Below are 26759 nucleotides of genomic sequence, written 5' to 3' on the forward strand. Positions count from 1 at the left end.
AAATGACATATATTGGGATGTAGAGTTTTCAATTTATGGAAGGCACTAGGGAAAGATCCCAGAATCTGAAATATGTAACCTACTAGTATGACACTTTCATCTCCCACATTTCCAAATAATAGACCTGTCCCTTTTGAGGGATAAGTAGAAGTTGAAGGGCATCAGGAACAAAAGCTAAAAGGTACCTGGAGAAATGTGAGCTCAGCTCAATGCCTGTTTAGCAGTAGGGAGCCATCTCATGAAGACAAGCATGAAGTAACAGCTCAGTGAACTCAGATTTTATAAATGTACAAAATAAAGTTTTGTTGGAGCCCCATCTCTCCCCCCCCCCCCTTGTGAAGAATACTAGAAATAGCCCAGAAATCGAAGGGGCAGAGTTGCTGAAGAAAGAAGGTTGTTTTTTTGTGATGTTTTCTGATATAGCTTTTATATATCTCAGCAGCTGATACATGTGAACTTTTAAAAAATCAAATGGCAAAACTAATAACCTCATCCTCCTAACATTCAGTCTTAGCACAGTGCTTTGCTAGTATAGCTGTGTGTCTTTCCCATGGGTGGCAATGTGAAATTTCCTCTTTGACCATAACTAGAGAGTATGGAGAACTGGAAATATATGTCATTAGTGCTTTTTATTTCATACATTTATCAGTACATCTAAACTAGCTGTAGTGCAAATGAGAACATGGAATTCAGGCAGTGAATATCTATTTTATCCGGATGTCTTCTTATCTCACTAGGGATTTGTTAGCAATGGCTGAGAATTTAGTTTCATTCTTTTTTATTGGACACTAACAAAATATACCAACTTCTGCTTATTCAAGATGGAAAGAACATAAGGTTTTCAAAAACTCAAGTGTGACATCCATTTAGAGGAAATGCTTTGTGTTCATATCCCTCTGCATTCACATATCTTGCTGCTGAACTAATGTTTCCCTTTTATTCTTGGCAGGTTTTTCATCTTTAATATAACGGGCCCTCTCAAATACTTCAAAAGGCTTCAACTTGGCTAGTGTAAATTAGGAAGAATTTCATTTTAAGTTGTTTTTGAAAGATTTACCAGCATTTTAAAATGACTTCATATTTGCAGTGGGAAAAGATTTGAAGTTTAAACCGTTAAAATGTGTAGAAAGCAACATTCCTATTTTGCCATCCCTGGTATAGTTCATGTCATCAGTATTTGACAAATTTGAGAAACAAATTTAAAGTGTTCTTAATTCATTTTCCTTTGTAGGAAATCTGTTGTCCAGCTGGACTTAGCCAATACAAAAAAGGCTCTCATTGTACCTGCCTTTGAGACTCTCCGCTATCGCCTCTCTTTTCCGAAGTCAAAAGCAGAATTGTTGTCTATGTTGGACATGGGGACTCTCTTCACATTCAGGTATTGTGCACATCTCTATTGGTTATTTGGTCTAGATATTTTTGCTCACTTTTTTCCTGAGATCCAGCAATTGAAAATCAATTAGTGTTTACATTTAAAATAATGTTAAAACATATATATGAATACTTTTTCTCACCCTCATACTTTATTTCTTAACACAACCACAAAAAGCTATGCCAGTCAATAATATTGATTCATTTCCTTGAAATGATAAGGTTTGATGTTTCACCCTACCATAACGCAAAGTGCAGTAATCAAATCTAACAGAAGATGCTGGAAGCAGTGATACGGGGTTGAAAAGAAGACCCATGTGCTTCATGCATTCCACCACATATCACACTATTTGTTTATTTACCCTATTTATACCCCGCCTTTCTCTACCCCTAAGGGGACTCAAGGCAGCTTACATATGGCAACTATTAGATGCCTTAAAACACAAGTAAGTTTAAAGTTAAATTAAAATGAATACATATTAATCATTTAAAAACAACATTCAATATTACAATCACGCCATCCAAAAATCACAATCCAAGGCAGTTCCGTAGTCATTATACATATTCCAAGTCTATTATTGCACTGCACTATTCACTGAAAGCCTGACCACAGAGCCAGGTTTTTACTTTCATTCTGAAGGCTAGAAGGGAGGGGGCTCATCCAATGTTGATGGGGAGGTTGTTCTACAGCCGAGGGGCCACCACTGAGGAGACCCTGTCTCTTGTCCCAACCACTCGTGCTTGTGAAGCAGGTGGGACCGAGAGCAGGGCCTCCCCAGATGATCTTAATCTCTGAAGTGGCTCATAGGGGAAGATACGTTTGCACAGGTAAACTGGACCGGAACTGTTTAGGGCTTTATAGGCTAAAGCCAGCACTTTGAATTGTGCTCAGTAGCAGATTGGCAGCCAGTGGAGTTGGCATAGCAAAGGAGTTGTGTGCTTCCTGAATGTCACTCTGTGAGCAGCCTGGCTGCTGCTCGTTGGACCAGTTGAAGCTTCCGAACAGTCTTCAAAGGTGACCCTACATAGAGCGCATTGCAGTAATCTATGTGGGATGTAACAAGAGCGTGGGTTCAGGTTTATTTTAAAAGTCCAATGCAATCATTTCTGAAAATAATCTTGCGTTTCTCTTGGAACCTGAGTAATATCAAGTTCCAAGATAAATGCAAATTATGCCTTGGAAATGCAGCCCTTCTCAATCTAATGATTGCAGAGGAATATAGGAAAGGGGATATAAGTATGGAAGGTCCAAACCATTCAGAAAGAGATTAAACTGAATATGTCACTTTAATATTTTGTAGCACTTTTCTTTAAACTAAGGTTGTATCCACATTTGCCTTAATACAACCCCAAAGGTTTGCTTTCGAGGAGGATATTTCTTTACATAGCTCCTTCTCACTTTCTCTGCTACCTGTTTGTTGCTCAATTGAAGCCATTGAAGTTTTGCTATCTTTCTAAATAGTAGGTTTGTATGTATGTGACAGTGATTGCAGCCACTACATTTTATACAATGGGAAACGTAGTGATCCGTTATTATTTTTAGGATGTATTCACGTTGTTATCTATGGAATCACTACATCTACCATTATTGGAATTGTATTCCATGGCATAACTAGTTAAATACTTTAAAGCTTCATCACAGTCACTGGAAGCTTCTACTGTTTTTGTTGTTGCCATCATAGTTTTACAAAAATACATTCCTTACTTTAATCTCAAATAGAACTAAATCCAGTTGCTAACTAAGCTAAACCTAGGCATGACTCCATTGTGCCAGCACCAGCAGTTGAGGAAACCCCCACCATCCAACCCATCTTCCACTGCCTTGGAGCAAGAAAAGAGCAGGCAGTATCTGCTGAATTTACCCTATATACCCATGTATATGTTTTGAAATGTTAGTAAAAAAAAATCAACACCAAAACCTGGGTCAATGTGACTACTATACCTTCACTCTTATAAAGAAAGGAACATCTGCTCCTGTGAGTAGAGTTGCAAAAGGCATGCTTTGTCCATCCTAGGAGAATCTAAAAGGGGCACAGCTGTCCTGTTCTCACTCGACTGTGGCATGGCTTCTGGCCTTTTTCAAGGCCTGGATGGGAAAATGGTGACGGAGGCCGAGCGCAACTAACCCTCTGAGACAGCATTGCTGCTTTCCCCTCTCCACAGAATTACCCTCGACTTATCTACAATTCATATAAAAATCCATAATGACTTAAAACCTGCCCTCGACTTATACTTGATGCCAACATGAGTATATATGTTGATCTGCTGACCCACTGCCATTCCCTTTTGCTTGTGTGCCATGTTTTATTTAGATTGTAAGCATGAGAGCAGGGAACTGTCCCATTAATAATTTGTAAGCTGCCCTGGGAGCCACTCTGGCTGAAGAGTGGGGTATAAATACTCTGAACAGCAAAACAAACAAACCACTGAATCAATTGCTGAATGGTAAGTTACCCTTACATAGGTTCCATTGAATCACTGGGTTACTTTGGTTAGGACGATCTAATTTAGCCAATAGCAGTTGGATAAATATTTTATAGCCAATGTACAATGACAGTTCCTCCAAGGTACATTTATTTTAAGTTCCAGTCTAGCACTGAAGGCTTCAATCCAGGTAAAGGTTTCCAGTCACTGCTGAATGTCTTATCTAATATGAGGACATTATCAGAACAGGTTGGTGAATAAACAATTTTAAAAATATAATAATCACTGTCAGTGCTTCCTTCCTCTAATTTCCCTCTAGTTTTACTGTGTAAAATCCCCAGACCCAGCCTTGTGTTCTGTATATATATATCTGACATACCGGATAACACTTTATACAGTTGATGAAATAGGTTAGAATCTATGAAAGATTATGGTAGGGATGGAAAGAATATTTGATGACTCAGTCAAAGAGAGAGAGGGAGTAGGTATTTCTTGAGGGTTCAGAAACCCTAACAAGGAAATGTTTTCAAATAGCCTACATGCCACCAGGCCATCATCCTTCAGTGCCTCCAGAGGATCCCTGGAAGATCCCCAAAACTGACTGCTCTAACTACGATGGGCAATTCTCCTTGTTCTGCTGCTCTTACATACACAGCCAATGCATGGCCATGTAGATAGAAGGTGAGTAGAAGAGTATAGCCAGTAATTGACAAGCTTTATCATTTGGTGCCCATCTTCCAGCAAATGTGTGGCCATGTGAGAGGAGGGAAACTGAGCAAGGAGGATTCACCAAGCCACAGGTTAGCCTCCTTGCTTTGTCCCTGCCTCCACCAGGCACTACATGCAATTGTGTAAATAGGAAGAGGATGGGCAAGAGAAGTTGACTTGTTCCTGTATGACACCAGCAAGACAACGGTGGATGAATCTCCTTACTCAGTTATCCACCCCTACCTTCGAGATGGCCACGTGTTTGCAAGGCAGCAGAAATGCCAAACATTAACTAAAGACCTTATCACACTGGAATATACTTCATATCAGTATGCATGCCTGGAGTCTTCATGTAAGGCCTTAAATAAGGGTATTTTTTAGGACTGAGTGCATACCGTATTAGTCAGCATGCATACTGACTCTATCACATCTGATTCTTACATTTTGAAAATACTGGGCTTTGACTCATCCCACCATGGAAGGCTGGCCCCTCCCATTCTATTTGAATGCTTCCCTGTGGCACTTTTTATTTTTTAAAAAAATCTAATATTCTGCAGTGACATAGCCTGAAAGCCTTGAACTACTGTTCTTGCAAGATTTTATACTGATTTTACGATGACACGTGAAAACAGTATCTCAGAACTTGAATGAATGAATAAAGTTTATTGCACTAGCCATAGGCCATGACATCAATAACATACAACCTTTATAAACACATTCCAATGTAAAGCAAAACCCGTTCAAGATTTAAAAAACTAGTACTTTAAAATTTTGCTGGCAGAAACCTAGCAATAACAGCGTCTAGTCTGTGACCTCCTTAACCATCTCCCTTTCCCTATCTGGTCTCCGGCGAGGTTTTTGCTACTCTGTCTCTGATCTTTTGGGCAGCGATTGCAAATGTGGCTACTTTTAGTGTTATATTTTTATCATAATCTGCTAGTAAGGCACCAATCACGGCAGGTTCTTGCCATGCTGCCCTTTCTTCAAGGAGTGTTCCCAGGAGATTTTTTCTGGGGTCATTATACAAAGGGCAGTGCAATAGATAGTGAGTTAGATCTTCTTTTTCCCCGGCGCCACAAATGCAAAGCCTTTGGGCATGAGGGATCCCTCTGTATCTCCCTTCTAGCCAGTTTGAGGGCATTGTTTGGAAACGCAGAGCTGTAAAGGCTTTCCTCAACTCAGCTGACGTTAGGTCTTGAAGATATTGTTGGCAGTATTGGTCACTCTTTAGTCTGGGATACCATATAGAAAAACTTTGCTTTTTACTAATCTCTAGATCAGGGGTCCCCAAACTTTTTAAACAGGGGGCCAGTTCACGATCCTTCGGACCGTTGGAGGGCCAGACTATAGTTGGCCACCGAGCAATAAAAATAAATAATAATAATAATAACAACAACAATAATAAAAAAGAGGGTTGGAAGAGACCCTTTGGGCCATTGAGTCCAATCCCCCTCTGCCTTTGTGCACCAAAAGCACAAACAAAGCACCCCTGACAGATGGCCATCCAGAATCAATGTTAATAATAATAATAATAATAATACTAATAAAGATGGTTAGAAGAGACTCCTTGAGCCATTTAGTCCAATCCCCTTCTGCCTTTGTGCACCAAAAGCACAAGCAAAGCATCCCTGACAGATGGCCACCCAGCCTCAATGTTAATAATAATAATAATAATAATAATAATAATAATAATAATAATAATGGTTGTAAGAGAAGAAGAGACCCCTTGGGTCATTTAGCCCAACCCCCTTCTGCCCTTGTGCTGTGGGGGCCGGATAAATGGCTTTGATGGGCCGCATCCGGCCCCTGGGCCATAGTTTGGGGACCCCTGCTCTATACTGTAATATTATATGTAACATATAACATATAATTAATATTATTATATGGTATTATTATTAGTATTATATTGTATAACATTATAATATTATTATCAATATTATATGTATATACAGTATATTATATTATTAAAACTGATATAAAAATATCATATTATAAAACTGAGGGCGGGGGCCAGGTAAATGACCTTGGAGGGCCGCATCCGGCCCCCGGGCCTTAGTTTGGGGACCCCTGCTCTAGATTGTCGGCTGCATCCTTCTCAAAGATATTGTCCCTAATCGCCTTCTTGTCTAGCTGCATTAGAGTTGTTATTGACCCATCAAAATATTGATGGAGCAAGGCTAGCCAGGATTGCACCCAACCTCCCCGTTTAAACTGTTCCCTCAAGCATTGCTTTGCTATGCTCTCCTCCTCCATTCCTAGCAATCTCTTCCCATACGAGATGTTAAGCTTGTGCATTCTGGCCTTGAGTGAGGGAAGATCTAATTCCAGTCTTAACAAGGCGGCTGGGGTCCCCGAGGGAAGGGCTAAAAGAGCTCTTGCAAACTTGTTCTGGATGCATTCAACCTGTTCTGTGTTACCTTGCCCCCAAATTTCCGCTCCATATAACAGTTGGGGTAAAATTTTAGCGGCAAAAATCTTTACTGTGGGACAAACCAGTGAACCTCCCTTTGTTTTTCCAAAGGCTAGGATTGCTTTCGCTGACCTCCAGGCAGATAATTTGGCTGCCTCTATATGGTTCTTCCATTTACCGTTGTATGCAAAGTGTAAGCCCAGATATTTAAAACTATCACACTGCTCTATTGAGTGACCATCCAATTTCCAGGTGTGACTTTGCTTCCTTTTGGAAAATACCATCACTTTGGTTTTTGAGTGATTGATTGTCAGCTTCTCTTGTTTACAAATCCTACTTAGTGACCTCAAAAGTCTCCTGAGACCTATTTGCGTAGATGAGAGTAGCACCATATCATCCGCATATAATAGGATTTGGATTCTCCTGTTACCAACTGCTGGGGGAAAATGTTCAGGAGAGCTCAACTCGGCCACTAAGTTATTCACGTAGAAGATAAACAAAAAAGGTGCAAGCAAGCAGCCTTGCCTCACTCCTCTTTTGGATTCAATGTTGTTCGATAGCTTGCCTGATAGCCCTAACCTCACTCTTAGATCAGTTCCCGAGTATAGCTGGTGCAATAATAACAGCAGTCGTCTGTCCACATTCGTTTTTGCCAACTTTGCCCACAGACGTTGTCTATCAATTAAATCAAAAGCTGAGGTGAAATCCACAAATGTTGTGTAAAGGCAACCCTTTGGTTTCCTCAGACTATTTTGGATTAAGTGCGACAGCACAAAGCATTGATCTATTGTGCTTCTGCCTTGACGGAATCCAGCCTGTTCTTCCGCAATAATATTATTTTCCTCCGCCCAACTCTGTAATTTGTTTAACAGAAACCTACCATAGATTTTTGATACTACATCCAACAGACTAATTGGTCTATAATTGTGGGGGTCCGTCCTATTACCTTTTTTATATAGTGGAACAATTATACTGGTTTTCCACCCACTCGGAATGATTCCTGTCTGGTTGATATGTGTGAACAGTTTGGCCAAGATGGGGGCCCACCAGGAGATGTTACATTTGAACAGTTCTGGAGGGAGCATGTCCTCTCCTGGAGCTTTTCCAGCTTTTAATTTTTGAAGTAGGCCTTCCATTTCCTCAGAAGAAACTGGTGGCCAAGCAGGAGCGTCAATAGGTTCGGATACCTCTCCCGCTGCCTCCGGGTCGTCAAATACCTCTCCAAAATAGGCTTCCCATGTAGGAGCTGAAATTTGGGAATCTAAGTGGGGTTGCACGGACCTTAGCCCAGAATGTACCATGTTCCAGAATTTGCCCTCATCCTTTTGCCTAATTGCCAGGTCCAGTTTGCACCAATTTTGCCTGTTGAATTCGAATTTCTTCTTTTTTAGTAGGGATTTATACTGTGAACGGATTACACTCAGACTTTTATAGGATTGTTCGGTCCCATTTTTATTGGCTGCTCTAATGGCCCGGACAAGGGTCTTTTTTTGGCTCCTGCATTCTGCATCGAACCAACTTCCTTTGTTGTGCTTGATGTCTTTAGCTGGATCTGAGTGAATCAGATGGGGTTTGAGGGAGGTAATAATTTGTTGATAACCTTCTATTGGGTCGATAGTGCTTTTGAGTATCTTGTCTCTGCAAGTTTCGAGAGTCGGTCCGGTAAGTAGGTCTAACATCTTTTCGCACATGGGCCCTGACCATTTGAGTCGTCTGGGACCCGTGGAGACCAGGTCCAGCGGATAATTATTTGACGCACTGTCCTGCTCTACTTCTGTTTTTATAACTAATTTGATTGGGTGATGGTCACTTTCTGGGCGCATGTCCACTTTAAAGGTTTTAACTGCTGGTAACAACCTAGTTGAGATTATAAAGTAATCTAGAACACTTCCCCGTCTTGCTGAGTGGTAAGTGTATAGTCCAGATGACTCCTCTAAATAGCTACCATTCATAATTAATAAAAAATGCTTATAGGCTAGTAAGAGTAATTCCAGCCCATTCTTATTAATTTTCACGTCTCTTGAGTTTCTGCCAAGCGAGAACTGGTTCTCTAGATAAAGCCCAAAATGCTGCGCTAGATCCTCATTTGATTTTCCCATCCTCGCGTTAAAATCCCCTCCTAAGACTATGTTCGTGTTTTCCAAGTCCGCGGTAATGTCCCCTAAGGCTGCGTCTAGTAGCCTCCATACCTCTTTGGTCGAAGACGTTGAGTTTACTGGGGGCACGTATACATTAATACACAGCAGAACCTGGTTATCCCTGAATTTTATCTCTACTGCTAAGACATTATTGTTCGTGTGGTTAATCATAATTTGACATTCAGCTTCTATCTCGACTGAAACAAAAACTGCTAAACCCCCACAGCAGCGCCCCCACTTATGTCGCCTCGAGGCAGCCACTGCAAAACTCCTAAAACCCTGCAAAGTGAGGTTTGGAGTATCCTCCACCCAGGTCTCCTGTAACATGATGATAGAGAACTCCTGTAAATATTCTGTGAACTCTTTGTCCACTAGTTTTCCCATCCATCCAGCAATATTCCAGGACAGGATCTTTAGCTCCTTTGCTGTTTTCATTTTTATATAGTTGTTCGGGCCTAAACTATTTAAATGTGACTGGGTGACTCTATTTTTGTATAGGTATGTAGGGTTCCCCTCTTTAAGGGCCTTTACTTTCTCTTTTTTTTTAGATACTATAGATGGAAAAAATTGGGTGATAGATGTCTGTTTCAAACCACAATTTCCGCTCGGTGTTGTGGTTTGCATCTGAGGCCCTACCTTTTCCGGCCTCCTGTCTGGCCTTCATGCTGTTTTAATAATTGGCCCCCTGTTCTCTTTTTCAGTACCCGTTTGTGTGTCCCAAGGCCCTATAGTAAAATCTTTATCATGGGCCACACATGGGTTAATAGTTCGGAGTTTCACCACTATCACCTCAGGGGACAGGGGGAAGTGATTAGGGGGTGGGTCTACTCTTTCCTCCGTGTTCAAAAATCTCATCCCCAGCCAGTCAATGTTATCCTGCACTTCCCTTTGCCCGACCCTTGCTCTGATCTGACCGTCATCGTTTAAATACTGTCTTTTGGAAATTATTTCTCTTAGGTGACCGCTTAACGCCTGCAATCTATCTAGAATAGCCCATTGCTCCTTTCCTGGCAGGTTCACATATGTCTCAACCAGTAGCTGTTCCTCTGGGCAAAACAGGTTTTCCTGGCCGGGGGTATTCTTTCCCTCCATTGAGGAGCTGGCAGCTTGGGCCTCAAGGGGGCTCTGCAACTGTTCACTTCTCTCTGTCGTCGCTGATAGTTGTTCTTCAGAGTCCATTATGCCCTCTGGGGATCCTTGGTTGAAGATCTTCTGGAAGAATCTTGTTATTGTGATGCCCTTTTTTGCAAATAGGTCCTTAGCTCTTATGATGAACTTCGCTATATTTAGGTCAGTAAAAGAAACTATGGCATCAACATACAAAGGATCATTATACAAGAGCTCAATCTGGTCAATATCAGTTTTATACAGCCCCCCTGGTAAAACCGTATTCACAAGACTTATCACATGGGACTTGCGATCATCCGGACTTGAGAGCTTTCCTGGCTTGGGAACTTTGATGAACACTATCTTGTTTGGTATGAGGACCAGGTTCCAGTTATCCCCAGAATGTTCTCTGTCGCTGGTCTTTTGCCTGTAGTTTTGTTGATTGGTCCTTGGCGATTTAGGTCCGTCTGCTCTCACTGTTTTTTTTGGGTTTCTGTCATCCTTCTCTCTTGACGTGTTGGGGTCCTGAGCTTCCCAGTGTGTTTGTGTTGCCACATTTATGTATTGGGGGCCTTGCTTGATTTTTCTGGATCTATCCATTTTCCCAACTTTGGAATCACTGTGGCTCCACTTTGAAGGGTCTTTTTTATTTGCCCTCTTTTTTCTTGCAGAAGTTCTTGAGGGTGGGATTAATGCTAGAAGTTTTTTTAATCCCCGTTTGCAATACCTAGTGCGCCCTGTTTGCTTGCATGTAATTTTGTGTTTCAACTTTCCTTTAATGTTCCTGGGGGTTTTTTTTTTGCGCTTGCAGTTGACTGGAACTTGTTTGGTTTTATTTAGCTTTGACTGTTTTGTTCTTATTTCTTTCGGGCTGGAGGAGGCTAAGTCCTGCCTGATTGCGGCTGGCTTTACCATGTTAGATTCACAGGTGCCGGATAACTCTTCAGCTTTAAGTAATCTTGCTAAGGTGCACAGGAGCCCAGTGCTTTCTTGTAGGTATTTCTTTATTACCAGCAAATCATTTGAAAAAGCATTAAACTTAGATTCGAGGTGCAGGTATCCCTCCGTCCCTTCTTTTCCTTGTTCATTAGCTCCCGGGGCTTGCAAGGGGGAGAAAGGCCACATAACAATTAAAATAACATATAAATCTACCCCCATTTCCCCATGAAACAGCGAGTCCGTGAAAAGCGAACCGCGGAGTAGCGGGATAACACTGTATATCCCAATGTAATAAGCTCCTATGATAGCCAGCAATGGGCAAATCTTGTTGTTTGGCTATTCCCCATCTCCACTGTCCATGTGGCCACTACATTGAGATGCTATGAGACTTGCAGTAGGCACCCTTCTCATTTAGCTGCATATCATACCCATATAGCCATGCACATGAGAGATGGTAACTGAGCAAGCAAGATAGCTAGTGACAAAACACCCCACTTAACTGCTTTCTTCTCCCCACTCCTGCCAACCGCTACTTGGCAGAGAGACAGGAAAGAAAGATTTTCTCTCCCCTGCAGTAGAGTTTCACAAACTGCACAGATTTTGCAAAAGTTCATGCCGCAGAAAAAAGACTTATTCTCCGCTGTGGGAATTAACGAATGTAAAGAAGCACATCCTTAAATTATGCTATATTACAGTTCTTCAGCTTCAAAGCACAACAGAACACTTCGTTGTTGCTGGCTTTTTCAATATGACATCTAATCACACCTTTCTGTAAATCCTGGAACCTTCATGTGAGTCCTCAAATAAGGGTCTGGTTAGATGTCACGAGGAATGGGAAGGGTCTTCCTGTATAGTTAGAACTTATGGCACCCATAGGAATAAGTATTAACTTAGGGGGGGGGGGCAGATGAGCTTTGAGAGCTCCTTCAAAGTGGATAAAGATTGTAATGTGAAAACCTAAAAGACTTCTGTAACTAATAGCCCACTTTACACAGGACCCCTAGCTATAGTTTCTTTTGGTGTATTCCTTTTCACTTTTAGTCACCCCATAAGGGAGCAGCAAAGAAGCATGCCAACAGTGGGATTCTTTCTGCATCATTTCTTCTGACATTTTGACAGATAAGGTACCTTATACAAGGTCAGTTCATTGGTCCATTTAGGCCAGTTTGTTTGCTCTGGCTGGCACTTTTCCTCTGGGGTTTCAGGCAGAATTGCCTCCTGTCATCAGTTCCTTAGTCTTTTTTATCTGCAGATGCTAGAGATGTAACCTGGAATCTTCTCTATGCAAAGGCAGTGTGTGCAACTGAGTTACACATGATAAGTGTTTATCCAAGCTGTTGAAATTAGTTCCTCCATGAAGTGTTTATTCTGTTTTCTTTCCAGTCTACAGAAGACCACTTAAGCCTTTTCCTGGTCATTTGAGTATTTTTAAACATTTCACTTGTGTTCTGTTATTTATTCTGACTTGATACTTACTGCGTCTTCAGTGCACTGTATTTGTATATGCCTTCAAGTCGACTGTCAACTTACAGTGATCCCATGAATTTTCATTGGGTTGTCTTAGGCAGGGAATACTCAAGAGGTGTTTTGCCAGGTTTTTTATCTAAAATATAATCTATCAGTGGTTTCCCATCCAAGTACTAACTATGGTTTACTTTGCTTGGCTTCCAAGACAAGGTAGGATTGGTGCTTTAGGTATTAAGGCATGCACCATATTTCCAGATTTATTTTCTCAAGCCATTTCTTCTTAAGGATCGATTTCTTAGACCAGGGGTCCCCAAACTAAGGCCCGGGGGCCGGATGCAGCCCTCCAAGGTCATTTACCTGGCCCCTGCTCTTAGTTTTAGACTTTACCTCACCCAAAGACTGAAATGACTTGAAGGCACACAATACCAACAGTCCTACTTAACTTGACTATCTCATTGGCCAGAAGCAGGCCCAGACTTCCCATTGAAATCCTGATAGGTTTATGTTGGTTAAAATTGTTTTTATTTTTGAATATTGTATTGTTCTTTCATTTACTAATACGGTGAGTAGATCAATAGGTACCGCTCCGGTGGGAAGGTAACGGCTCTCCATGCAGTCATGCCGGCCACATGACCTTGGAGGTGTCTACAGACAATGCCGGCTCTTCGGCTTAGAAATGGAGATGAGCACCAACCCCCAGAGTCAGACATGACTGGACTTAATGTCAGGGGAAACCTTTACCTTTACCTATTATATATTAAATGTAATATTACTAATACTATTACAGTATAGTGGTATAGGACAATATAGTAATATATAATTCTAATATTGTGCTATGCCAATAATATTATATATTGTATGTGCATGCAACTTGTAAGCCACTCTCAGTCCCCTTCGGGGTGAGAGAGGGTGGGGTATAAATGTAGCAAATAAATAAATAGTTGTTGTTGGGGTTTGTTTTTTTTTTTTTGCACTACAAATAAGACATGTGCAGTGTGCATAGGAATTTGTTCGTTTATTTTTTTCCAAATGATAATTCGGCCCCTCAACAGCTTGAGGGACCATGAACTGGCCCTCCACTTAAAAAGTTTGAGGACCCCTGTCTTAGACTATACACATATATGAGAAAAATGTTACCTAAGCAATTATGCATGTAAAAAAGTAGCAACATGAGAATGTGTGTCTTTGTCACCACATGTCCTCATCTACATGTGTCACAGCTTGGAAATATAACTTCTTTAAAATCCCCCGTGCAATATAGCATGATTAATGCAACAAATATACCCAAATCATTCCTCATTTGGGATCTTTCATATAGTACCATGAAATACCAGGTTAGAAACAGAATTTCTTAAAAGTGAGAACAAGACACAGCAGTATTTATAGTGACATTTATTAAAGAAAATGCAGCTGAAGCAGCTAAATTAGAACAGCAGGAAAGACTATGAGCCAAAAAAAATTCTACTGCTTTTTACTAAATTATGCAATAATTATAAAGACTAATTAGGAAACTAACTGCTTCTTTCCTGGTTCAAAACAAAATCTGCTGGGAAATAAAGCCTCTAAGTGTTGGACTCATGTTTCCGATCTATCATCAATCAAATTTTCTACTTACGTGGCATTTATTTCCCTGCTAGGAGATTACTTCCCGCCCCCAACTAACTCCAGAGTACAAAGGTGGGCCGGACCTCTGGGTGTTTAACATAGTTGCGCAGTCTGTACGCATTCATCCTGGCCCATCTATTTCCTCCAAGCTTTCTGCAGCCCTCCTGTTCCACCCCCTGGGAGACAATTCCCACTTCGATTTTCAGGGTGGTTTAATAAGTCATTAGTAACCATTGAATCCACATTGATGGGGGAACGGCTTCTTTGACAGTGATTGCTGATCATGCCTGCAGCATCCCAAACTCTCTCTCGAGTGCTAGATTGCAATCTTTCCCTCTGTGAAATTGCTTTTGCCACCTATTTCCCGAAATTGTGACCTTTCTCGCCTTTGGGCAGCTTAGAAATAGAAAGCAGTTCTTCATTGTAGATTCCTTCTTTTCTAAACTCCGCCCAGCAAATTTTGTGCTTGTCTACCTATTTCCAGGGTGTGAATGCATGACTCCATTCTGAATTTTGTATCAAGAGTTTTATATTAAAGGTCTCCTGGCCAGCTCCCAGACTATAGGAGAAGTTAAGCTATCAAGTTTTTCACCTGCTAAAGGAACTTCAATCACCCATTTAGGCTTTTAAGCACAATGCACTACAAGTCCAGCTATTTCGGGTTTTGATGCTCTTAACACCAACTATTAAGTTACCAGCAAGTGCACATCAAATCACAACGTGTTCCTTAGCTCTCACTTTTCATTCTTCAGCAGTCACAATATCATTTGTTCTTTTTAAGCTGCTGAAAAAGCCATTACACTATCTGGAGTTAAACCATCTGGTAGAATGAGCAAAGATATAGCTATTGGTGAGGAGACAAAATTAAGGTGTTGCTCCTACAGTATGAATTCTCCTCCATCACAGTTTCCTCTAGTTCCCAACTTTCTAGCAGTGCAGTGACTTCAAGTGGGTATTTAGAAATCTAGTTAAAGCAACCAAATTCAGAGATACTTAAAAGGGAATGAGAACACAGAAAATATGACTTTTGTGGGTGTGAATGATTTTAAGTGCTAGAAATTCAGGAATCTAGGAAAATCTCATGAGGAGCCAGAATTCTTCTTTAGAGCCAGTGCCTCCCCTCTACTGCCTATCAGTTGCACCCCTCAAGTGGGATTATTAAAATGTTCTCCTACACAATATAATATCTCATTCCAGATATTGTGTAGGAAGCAGTCTTTTGCATTGATGGTTATACAGTATACCACAAAATGCCAGGGCTGTTTCTGGGAGCATCCACCATAACAGAGACTAAAATATGTTGTCCCTTTTACTTAAATTAACTTTTCCATCTCCTATTCAAAGAAAGAAATATTTCCATCACCATGAAGAAACTTGTTGTAAGAAAGTCTTGTTGTAAGTCTTCTGGAAGAAGCTTAGATGACTTGGGGGCTATAGAACAGGATTTACTTTGTTGTAAATAATAGATTTAATAGGACCCCAAGAACAGAATAAGCACAGAGAATGAACATGTTAATTGACCCCTGATCAATAAGGAAAAAAAGTTTAAATGTAAACAGTACCTATTGTAGACCCACTTTTTTCCATGTCATGTTGAAAAACTGCAAGTCACTTCTGGTGTGAAAGAATTGACCATCTGCCCAGGAGATGCCCAGATGTTTGATGTTTTACCATCCTGTGGGAGGTTTCTTTCATGTCCCCATATGGGGAGCTGGATCTGACAGAGAGAGTTCACCTGCTCTCCTCGGATTCAAGCTGCTTTTTTTTTCATGTCAGGAGCGACGTGAGAAACTGCAAGTCGCTTCTGGAGTGAGAGAATTGGCCGTCTGCAAGGACGTTGCCTAGGGGACACCCAGATGTTTTGATGTTTTACCATCTTTGTGGGAGGCTTCTCTCATGTCCCTGCATGGAGCAGGAGCTGATAGAGGGAGCTCATCCGCGCTCTTCCCAGGTGGGATTCGAACCTGGCAGCTTGCAGCCCAACCTTCAAGTCACAAGGCTTTAACCCACTACTCCAACTGCTGACCTGTTAGTTTAACCCATTGCGCCACCAAGAGCTCCAATGAATCAATGGGATTTACATTGTCTATTTATTCTATGGGTTTATTCAAGCGAAGACTAATAACTGGACTTGGCCAGAGTCCTGTAGAGACTTTAAAACTTACACATTTGTTATAGCACAAGCTACTATTGACTACAGCCATGTCTTGATTAGAGCAACAAGTACTACCTAGAATTTCTGGTACAGTGTATGTGGCTAAACATATAGTTGGCATGGAGTTATAGAAAACAAGGTCACATGAAGTCATCTACTTTTTCTTGTGTTTTTGATATCAATACAAATCATAATATCCTGAAGCTGGTAAATAACACATCTATTCAATAGGTTCCAAAAACATGTGGAGATAAAGCTTATTTTCTTCCACTTGATCAGTTATCACTTCTGTGGAACATTCAAAATATCCTATGGATTTCACCAAATCCCCATTTCAAGTTTAACCTTTTCGGGACGTTTGCAGAGGAAGTGAGATTTTACCTAGGGATCGTTGTGTCTAAATACAACACCAGATCTATTTCACTGCTTTGGTTCTTATGAAAATCATTTGGACACACTGTAATACATGTTCTTTGTGCTATAATTGTTTCTTGCTTTAATCAATAGATGTGTGGCAGAAGCCCATGTCAGTGATTTTTAGAAAGACAAAGAGTGGAAATAAAAGAGAAAATTATTGATTGTTGTCTTAATGGAGTGAGCTGAAGCTGGGCTTGGATTGGCCTTGCTGTGACATGAATACTATTAACAACATCTAAAAGGTTGCTTTCCTGCAAATTGAATTGATTGTCTTATATGGAATTGTGTAGATGCCACATGCAACAAAATGATAGTTATGATGGCACTGAAAGTATTTGTCCAGCTTTTATTTAATGCATTTATCGATCTAAACTACTACTGCAATAACAAAGAGACGTATCTTCCAAATTCTGTATTCCTTGAAAACAAGTTTCAGAATGAAAAATAACAAGCCATTATTATTAGTAGAAACAACACCTAAATTCATTTTCAGGACGTTTTACTTCATGACAACATTTCACATCTGCATTCCAATACTGACTTTTCTCTAAATCTTAGAAATGAAACAACATAGCTAGATATGCCACACAATTAATACTTTTTCTGCTCAGGCATGATTTGTCCTTGGAGTCTGCTGGTCTAATGGCTTGAAAGTCTTTGGTTATCCAAACTAGAGTAGACCTACTTAATCAATGAGCTTTACATAAGTGTTGATTCACTATTCAACAACTGATTCAGTTCGTCTACTCTGACTGGAATTACTAATAGGAGTAGGTCTCAAAAGTCCACATAAACCATGTTACTAATAGCCATATTTTAGGTATTCAGAAAATGTTGACTTCAACATCTCTATTGATTTTTCCAACTTATCTGTTACAGGTATCACGTCTGGACAAAAGGGCATGCACCAACAAACTTTGCCAAGTGGCGAACAGCTACCACACCATATCGAGTTGAATGGGAAGCAGATTTTGAGCCATATGTCGTGGTAAGGCAGGATTGCCCAGAATATGACCGAAGGTTTGTTGGATTTGGATGGAACAAAGTTGCTCACATCATGGAATTGGATGCACAGGTGAGAAGGATAGTTTTAGTTATGATAATCTGTCTACCTAACACATTGCTGGAATCAGATGGCTGGCTTTCTCCAGACCCCATAGCAAAAGATTCCACATTTCATTTTTTTCTGGATTAGGGAGGTCTCTAATGGTGATCCACCACTTCAACATGTCTCTACAATTGGTGGAATTTCTTTAAAACCCACTATATGTCCCCTTAGCTCATAGTAAAAGCTGAACATTTCAAAACTCACGTGGAAAACGTGTTTGGAAAAGATGCTACATAACTCATTGCACGGACAAAAAATCATCCCTATACCTATCAGAGCTCCTCATAAGTGACCTAATACTATTTCGGAAATATGATATTATTTGTAAGGGCAGAACACTTAGAAGAGGTTTGTTTCTTCTCATTGTATTCTTGTTTGTCAATAGGAAGTGTTAAAAAACCTCAACATAAAAGAATTCTGTACATTGCATAAGCTGTCATAGCTAAAATGTAACTAACCATTACTGTTGACAAGGAGACACATTGTAATCTTTCCTTATCACTCGCTCCTGTGTGATGCTAGTCATATTACAGCTGTACTACTTGTTGATGGTGCAGGAAGATATGGCCAAGACTTTTCTCATTTCAGTTCCGTTCAGATTACACATCAGATGGTTACTGAATTGCTCGATTCTTTTTGGACTACTTCAGGAAATCTTGTCTCCTCCATCAGCTGGTTTTGTACGTGTTGGGATTTTTTTTAGGGGGAATATTCAACCTCTATATAAAAGAAGAGAGACTAAAATTATGTAATCTGCCAACAAATGCATTCTATGAATCTGCATGGCTTTTTGCCATTTAAAACTATGCTCTATCAAGTTTTCATGGGGTTCAGTTATTGGCATTAATTTTGTTTTGGTTTTTTTGTAGAAGAGAGGAGTGATATTTCAGCAAAAAGTCCATACCTCATACAAATTAACTTGAGGTCCCAGAAACAAACCAGGTGCCCTTTGACTCCCAAAATGACCACACACAAAAAACAAAAACGTTTAAAACCAATTTTTATTGTGACCTCAGAACTGTGGCCCTAGAACATCTAAGACCCACACAGTTGTTACTTCTGGTCTACATAACAGACATGGATTTCCAAAGTTCTGGCAGAGAGATGCCAAAGCCAACCTAGAACGTTTTTTATCCAAAATGTGCAATCCTCCACATAAAAATGTGCTTCTCTTAAACTGGATTCAGGGGGAGCCTTGATCGAGTGAGCCTTGATAGGGGCCCATCATGTGGCTCATCCAACTATGTCAACTCCTGCTCTAAAGTAAATTGCATGATAAAATTGTAATAGGAAGAAATAATACTGCTGAAGCAAATATATATTCCTGATGTCACCTGTTCAGTTATGGTGGCTTGGCCAGTTCCTTAATGATGATGACTGTCACCACCACCACCACAACATTTATTTCTTACTTTCCTTGTATGTCAAGGAGGGGAACAACAGGTTAAAATACAACAACAAATAAATGTGTAGCATAGTTAAAAATGCAAACACCAATTAAAAATACATGATCGGTTAAAAGAGCATAACACCAGTTGAAAAAGCATATAGATTAAAAATAATCAATTGCTAATTTAAAAACCATCTGGATAGGTCTGCCAGAAGGGATTGGTCTGTAATGCTGTTTTAAATTCAAACAGCAAATCCAGTTGTCTAATCATTCCACTATTTGGGGGCAGCTGTAGAAAAAGTTCTTTAGTTAACAATTGCCAGCCTGGTCCTGACTGACTGAAGTAAATGTCCCCCTGAGGAACTGAATGAAGGCGAGGATGATCCTGTAAATGACTTGAATCCAAGCCATGAAGGGCTTTAAAAAATAACAACCAGCACTTTATACCTAGCCCAACTATTAAATGGTAGCCAGCAAAGTGACATTAAGATTGGTGTAATATGATCACAACCAGTCTGGGTGCCATGTTTTGTACTAATTGATGTTTTTCAGAACTTGGTACAGATGCACCTCAATGTATAGCACATTACAGAAGTTCAGCCTAGGAGGGGTGCAACTGGCATAACAGGTGATAGTAAGTACTAGGGGTGTGCAATTTTTTTTTGGTTAGTCATCATAAGTCGGATTAAATTTGTACTTATGACGCAATTCTCACACATGGGCATGGCCCATGCCAAAACTAAGAATTGAAACTTTTCATTTGAATATTGTAAATCTTGGAAGCCTCCCAAAGACTGTTTTATTTTCAGCACACGGAAGCAAAGCAAAGCCAAAAAGGCTGCCTTTTTTCTTTAAATTAATGGCCTCTCACCATTAGGAGAGGGAAGCAGAGGACGATATGAGCTGAGTGAGCTGGTAAAGAGACTGAGAAAGCACAGAATTCGGGGAAATGTAGTCTGGGAAGAGAAGGCTCCCTATGGCAGAGAATTAAAAAGGCCTTGCCCTAAACTACATTTCCCAGAATTCTGCTCAGCATTAGAAAGCCCCAATCAGGATAGGGGAGAGATTTGTCCCTCCATAGCAGCAGCTAGCCAGAGTTCCAATAAATTGTTGAATCTACAAAGAGGAGGAGTGACTGATATGCTTAGTAAGTAAAACTCTGTGCTGGCCTGGGAGAAATCCCTAAATGAAAATTCTGTTGGTTAATATGAGAGACATTCAATAAGATAATTGTTGTGGCTAAAAAAAATATATTTTTGTCAAAACTTTAAAAAATTCCTTAAAATCAGTAGATGTATGAATACTTTTGAAAGTTGGCGGAATGATCCGCTGTTATCTTGTGTCATTGTATAGAAAATTCAAGGATATAGCTCCTGTAGTTTTTAAAATGTTGTTTATAAAAACTTTGAAAATTCCCCAAAACTCCGTAAATAAGGGAAACATTCTGAAACTTGATGGGCTAGCAGTGGTAAATGTGTTCTACCATTGTAGCAAGTTGCATCCTAATAGCTATAAAAATGGGGGGGGGGGGGGAAGCCCCTGAAGTTTCCCCACTTGTGCAATTACTATAACAAAAAAGTAACGAAATTTCATTATTCTTGTTATAGTAATGAAATTTCTACTGATGATACTTTAGAAACACTTTAGAAACATAATGCCAGCGCCCCCTAATTTTGAAACTTTTTTTATTCGATTGCACAGCCCTAGTAAGTACTTCTGTCTGTGGTATCTGTCTGGTCTGGGCTAGAGCAATGATTCAGAAGCTATGAACACAGTCTTATTGCCAACTTTTGGTTAGGACTTTTGACAACAAATAACTTCATCTTGTCCAGACCCAGGTTCAGATTGTTTTTCCTCCTCCAACCCATTACTTCCTCCAGACATTTATTCAGAGAAAATACACTGTTCTTAGCTGATGCTATTTTTTCCTTACTATAGTTATTTTATGTATTTTAATCCCACTTTTTCCAGCTATGAGACTTAGGGAATGTATGGGTTTGTTTTTTGTTATTTGAACTATATGCAGATCAAATGCTACAAATAACTACTGGTATGTCTAACTATGGAGTTGTTGTTGTATGTCTAACTATGGAGTTGTTAAATGGTTACAATGGTTACTCAGTATTCCTTATCAATGGACTATGCTAGTTAGGGCTGCTAGGAAATATAGACCAACATTATCCCATCCTTATTTTAAGCATATGGCTTATAATTTAGTGTGATATCTAAATGACAGTTATTCCTTTTAAAGAGGGGACAATAATGGTTATTGGTGAGCCATTCTGTGGTCACAGGAATAGAACAAATGGAAATTGATAAAACACAGATTATGTGTTTTCCTGGCACTCTATAATAAATGATTATTTTTTTCCCCAGAATTCTGTCATGCTTTGCCAATACTCTGCATTTTTCTATTTGTTCCCTCTTTCAGTAAGAACCTGATACATTTGATGTAAATGCAGCTTTTGAGTGCTTTCAGATGCCTGCTCTTTCACTAAAACCCTGCAATAAATGCAGAGTGATTAACATGGAACATCATCTCTCTGTAGAGTAGAGCTACTTGAGAGCTGTTCAGGTAGCCCTGGGTTGCAAAGCTGTAATTCTTTGAAACAGCAGCCTGGGGTGAGCTGAGCAGCATTTCAGCTGTCATTTTTTTCTTTAGCGATGACAAAATCCCCAGAATTAATGCCCCACGTATTTGGATATAACTCAGAAATGTTCTGCCTCAAAGTGCAATATCAAAACCAAAGAAAGTGGTTGGAATTCTTAAATATTGTTTCTCATTCACTTTACAACATGTCATACAGATTCAGTGTAGACATAATACTGTAATCAGCAAGTGAAGAAGCAGTATGGAGAACTGCATATTTCTTCCCCTGATCAGTCTTAACGATGACTTTGTATATCAAAGCAAATAATGCAAGACAGAGTTTCCAAAGTCCTAATTTAATAGGATTTAAATAGAAGTCTGGTTAGCTTGAGAGCAGGTGTAATGCTAAGTCATAGGATCATAGAGTTGGAAGAGACCACATGGACCATCCAGACCAGGGGTCCTCAAACTTTTAAAGCAGAGGGCCGGTCCACAATCGTTCAGACTGCTGAGGAGCCGAATTATCATTTGGGAAAGAAAAAAAAAACGAACAAATTCCTGTGCACACTGCACATGTCTTATTTGTAATGCAAAACAACAACAACAATGAAAGAACAATACAATGTTTAAAAATGAAAACAATTGTAACCAACATAAACCTATCAGGATTTCAATGGGAAGTGTGGGCCTGCTTCTGGCGAATGAGATAGTCAAGTTAAGTAGGATTGTTGTTGTTGTGTGCCTTCAAGTCATTTCAGACTTTGGGCGAGCCTAAGTCTAAAATTATTTATTTATTACATTTATATCCCGCCCTTCTCACCCCGAAGGGGAGTCAGAGAAGCTGTATGTACATACAATATATTATTGCTATATTATTAGCATAGCACAATATTAGCATTATTTATTACTATATTGAACTATACCACTATATTGTAATATATGTAATATATAATGTATAATTAATATTATTATATGGTATTATTATTAGTATTATATTGTATAACATTATAATATTACTATAAATATTATATGTATATACAATATATTATATTAAAAATGATATAAAATATTACATTATAAAACTGAGGTTGGGGGCCAGATAAATGACCTTGGAGGGCCGCATCCGGCCCCCGGGCCTTAGTTTGGGGACCCCTGATCCAGACCAACCCCCTGCCATGCAGGAAAAGCTCAATCAAAGTACCCCTGACAGATGACAATCCAGCCTCTATTTAAAGGCCTCCAAATGGGGAGCTTCCACCACACTCCGAGTCAGAGAGTGCCACTGTTGAACAGCTCTTACAGTCAGGAAGTTCTTCCTAATATTGAGATGGAATCTTCTTTCCTGTAATTTTGAAACGATTTCTCTGAGTCCTGGTCTCCAGGGCAGCAGAAAACAAGCCTGCTCCCTCTTCCTTATGACAGCCTTTCAAATGTTTATACAGGGTGATCATGTCTCCTCTCAGCTTTCTCTTCTGTAGTCTAAATATACCCAGCTATTTAAGACACTCCCCATAGGGCATGGTCTCCAGAGCTTTGAACATTTTAGTCATTCTCCTCTCGACATATTCCAATGTGTCAATATATCTGTTGAATTGTGGTGCCCAGAAATATACACAGTATTCCAGGTGGGGTCTCACCAAAGCAGAATAGAGGAGCACTATTAGTGCCCTTGATCTCTAGACACAGTACTCTTTTTGATGCAGCCCAAAGTCCCATTGGCTTTTTATCTGCTGCATCACACTGTTGGGTCATGTTCAACTTGTTGTCCACTAAGATTCCCAAGATCTTTTTCACATGTACTGTTGTTGAGCCAAGTGTCACCCATCCTGTATCTTTGCATTTCACTTTTTCTCCCTAAGGACCTTATCACACTCACCAATATTAGCATCCTAGGATGCTTGCTAGCCAGTTGAGGGATGAATGGGCATGCATCCCATCACATGGCATCCCTCAACTTCTGGCAGAGGCCCTACCCCAAACTGGTATGGAAGCATCCTAGGATGCTTCCTCGTCAACATGTGAAGGCTCCAATGTTGTGGTGGTTCCAATGGAGCCAGCTTACCTCTGCCCCGGTGGATAGGGGAAGTGTCGCCCTTGGGGGAAGTGTCACTCCGCTGGAGCAGTGTGGAGGGGGCGACTGAGTTGCTGCACGCACCTACCATTTCACCACACTTGCTGGCAAAATGGCAATTGGGGGGGGGGGGCATGTGATCAGGTCATAAGTGTAGTATCTTACATTTCTCCTTGATGAAATCAATTTTGTTAGTTTTGAATTTTGAATTCTGAATTCAGATTCTGTCTTCTGGAGTATTAGCTATCCCTCCCAATTTGGTGTCATTTCCAAACTTGATAAGCAGGCCTCTAAACCTTCATCCAAATCATTTAAAAAGATGTTGAACAGCTCTGGGCCCAGGGCAGAACTCTGTGGCACCCCGACAAAGCCAACAAAAAGAGGGGAGGGTAAAAAGTGGAAACGTAGTCTAAATTGGCCAATCAATTTGTAGGGAACCTTCATAAGCTCCACTTTATCATTACACAAAGCTATACTGAGGACCATTGGGGTATTAGAAAGAAGAGAGAAAAGCTGAGGAAAGGTTATTTCAAGACATGCAGGGCATGTTATTCACTTTTAATGTGTTTGTTTTCCGCAGGAGTATGAATTCACAGTGCTGCCCAATGCCTATATGATCCACATGCCACATGCTCCCAGCTTTGACATCACCAAATTCCGGTCCAACAAGCAATATCGTATCTGTCTCAAGACCCTCAAGGAAGAATTTCAACAGGATATGTCACGCCGGTATGGCTTTGCAGCACTGAAATATCTCACGGCAGAGAACAACAGCTAGCACCACCGGGACTGTTACAGAAGAAAAACTGAAAAGGAGGAGCCATTTCAAGTGTGCGGCCCCAGTCCTTTAGCCTGGAACTGAGAGACACCTTTGTTTTCTTCTTTTTTTAAAAAAACAGACAGACATTGAGCAGTTCTAATAATAGACATTTGGAACAGGCTGTCTCCAGATTCTGCTCACAATCCACCAATCATCTGCCACCCTAAGGCCTTTGGTTTTATTATCCACAAAGTGTGAATAAATGGGAGGCGGGAAGGAAGAGCAGTACCCATATCCATTGGCAGCACATAGGGTGGCAGGAACAACGGGGATGGAATATTTGCTCTTAAAAATTGCACAGGAAAAACAGATCTTCTTTGGAATATAGGCTTTCATGTTGCTATTTAATATTTTAACATTTTTAAAAAATATGTAAAGGAATATCTTCAGGTCACTGTTCTGTGAATTTGAAAATGGGGGCTCTACTTCTTAAAAAGGGGTGTTTACATCTGTCAGACAACTGTTGTCTATTTACTGAAGAACACTATAGAGCAAGATGGACCAGATTTTCCCTGTCAGACGAAGGGGAGTTACTTCTAAAAACAGGATTTGTGGTATATTGTATCCTGAAATATCCGCAGCTTTACTGTGTAGACATTTCTGTTGTGTCACTTGCTCATTTCTCTAATGTTGCAAAGATGGACCATTTTTCAGCTCCCCTCTGCTGACCATGTCCCTTTGGGTTTTTTAAAAATCCAAATTGCAGCCCCTTTTGCACTTCATATTCAGTTTCCGCTCTAGCCGTTCACCTAAGAAGATCTGTACCTTTACTGTCTCATGAAGGCATCTTAAGTCCTCCTCCCACTTGAGAGGTGTTGGTTCAGGTATCTACTAAAACAAGAGGCCAAATCTGAGTAACATTGTTTTAAGAAACAAAAAAAGACCAAGTAAAAGCAATGACAGGTCATTTTATGGGGCACATGCAGCCTTGTTGGTTCTTCCACAGCAAACCTGCCCACAAACGTGTGACTGTTTGTGGATGCTGTTACTAAATGGGAGAAAGAAATGTGACCATTAAGCCTCAGTAGCCACTGGATGCTGCAGACATTTGAGAAATTACTTCAGTAAAGGAGTTTATTATAATAAAGGAGTAAATTTTAAAAGAATTTGCTCCCCATTTGAGTCGAGGGGAGAGAAAAGGCTGTTTGGGGGAATGTGGATAATGTTTACTTGGACCAGGCTGATTTAATTCACAGGAACGGTTACCGTGTAAGAATGTATGACAAGCATAGCTGAAGAAAGTGAACAAGCAACAGAGACATGCAACCAGACACTGGACTTTTTTCTTTTTTTTCTTCGGTATTAATGTTGTGTTTACATGGATGGAGGAGAAGAGGTTTAATGCACTACCCTTGTTTGGGGCTACTTGTATTTGGTTGCAATGTCACAGAGAGAGAAGAGTTTGAATAAATGAGAAATGTGTCTCTCTTCCTTCCCCTATCAATGCTAACATTCTTGCCATATTTACACCCCATAGACGACACTGTGGTCTATATACGCACCTTAGAATCATAGAGTTGGAAGAGATCTCGTCGGCCATCCAGTCCAACCCCCTGCCAAGAAGCAGGAAAATTGCATTCAAAGCACCCTCAACAGATGGCCATCCAGCCTCTGCTTAAAAGCATCCAAATAAGGAGCCTCCACCACACTCTGGAGCAGAGAGTTCCACTGCTGAACAGCTCTCACAGTGAGGAAGTTCTTCCAAATGTTCAAGTGGAATCTCCTTTCCTGTAGTTCGAAGCCATTGTTCCGCATCCTAGTCTCCAGGGCAGCAGAAAACAGGCCTGCTCCCTCCTCCCTATGACTCCCCTCACCTATTTATACATGACTATCATGTCTCCTCCCAGCCTTCTCTTCTCCAGGCTAAATATGCCCAGCTCTTTAAGCTGCTCCTCATAGGGCTTGTTCTCCAGACCCTTGATCATTTTAGTTGCCCTTCTCTGGACACATTCCAACCTGTCAACATTTCCCTTCAGTTGCAGTGCTCAGAATTGGACCCAAGGTGATTCCAGGTGTGGTCTGACCAAGGCAGAATAGAG

General features: G+C 40.4%; 1 protein-coding gene across 1 annotated transcript in view; it reads left to right on the forward strand.

Moving 5' to 3' along the window:
- large1 (LARGE xylosyl- and glucuronyltransferase 1) overlaps positions 1-26160 on the forward strand; it is a 370540-nt gene extending 344380 nt beyond the window's left edge. Inside the window, exons 13-15 of the mRNA XM_003220873.3 lie at positions 1232-1378; positions 17621-17816; positions 24481-26160. Coding sequence (XP_003220921.2) covers positions 1232-1378; positions 17621-17816; positions 24481-24678 — 541 coding nt within the window. The 3' untranslated portion in view covers positions 24679-26160. The remainder of the gene's footprint in view (positions 1-1231; positions 1379-17620; positions 17817-24480) is intronic.
- The last annotated feature ends 599 nt before the right edge of the window (positions 26161-26759 follow it).

This window comes from Anolis carolinensis, chromosome 5 (genome assembly GCF_035594765.1).
Source record: "Anolis carolinensis isolate JA03-04 chromosome 5, rAnoCar3.1.pri, whole genome shotgun sequence".
In the NCBI taxonomy this organism is placed as follows: domain Eukaryota; kingdom Metazoa; phylum Chordata; class Lepidosauria; order Squamata; family Dactyloidae; genus Anolis; species Anolis carolinensis.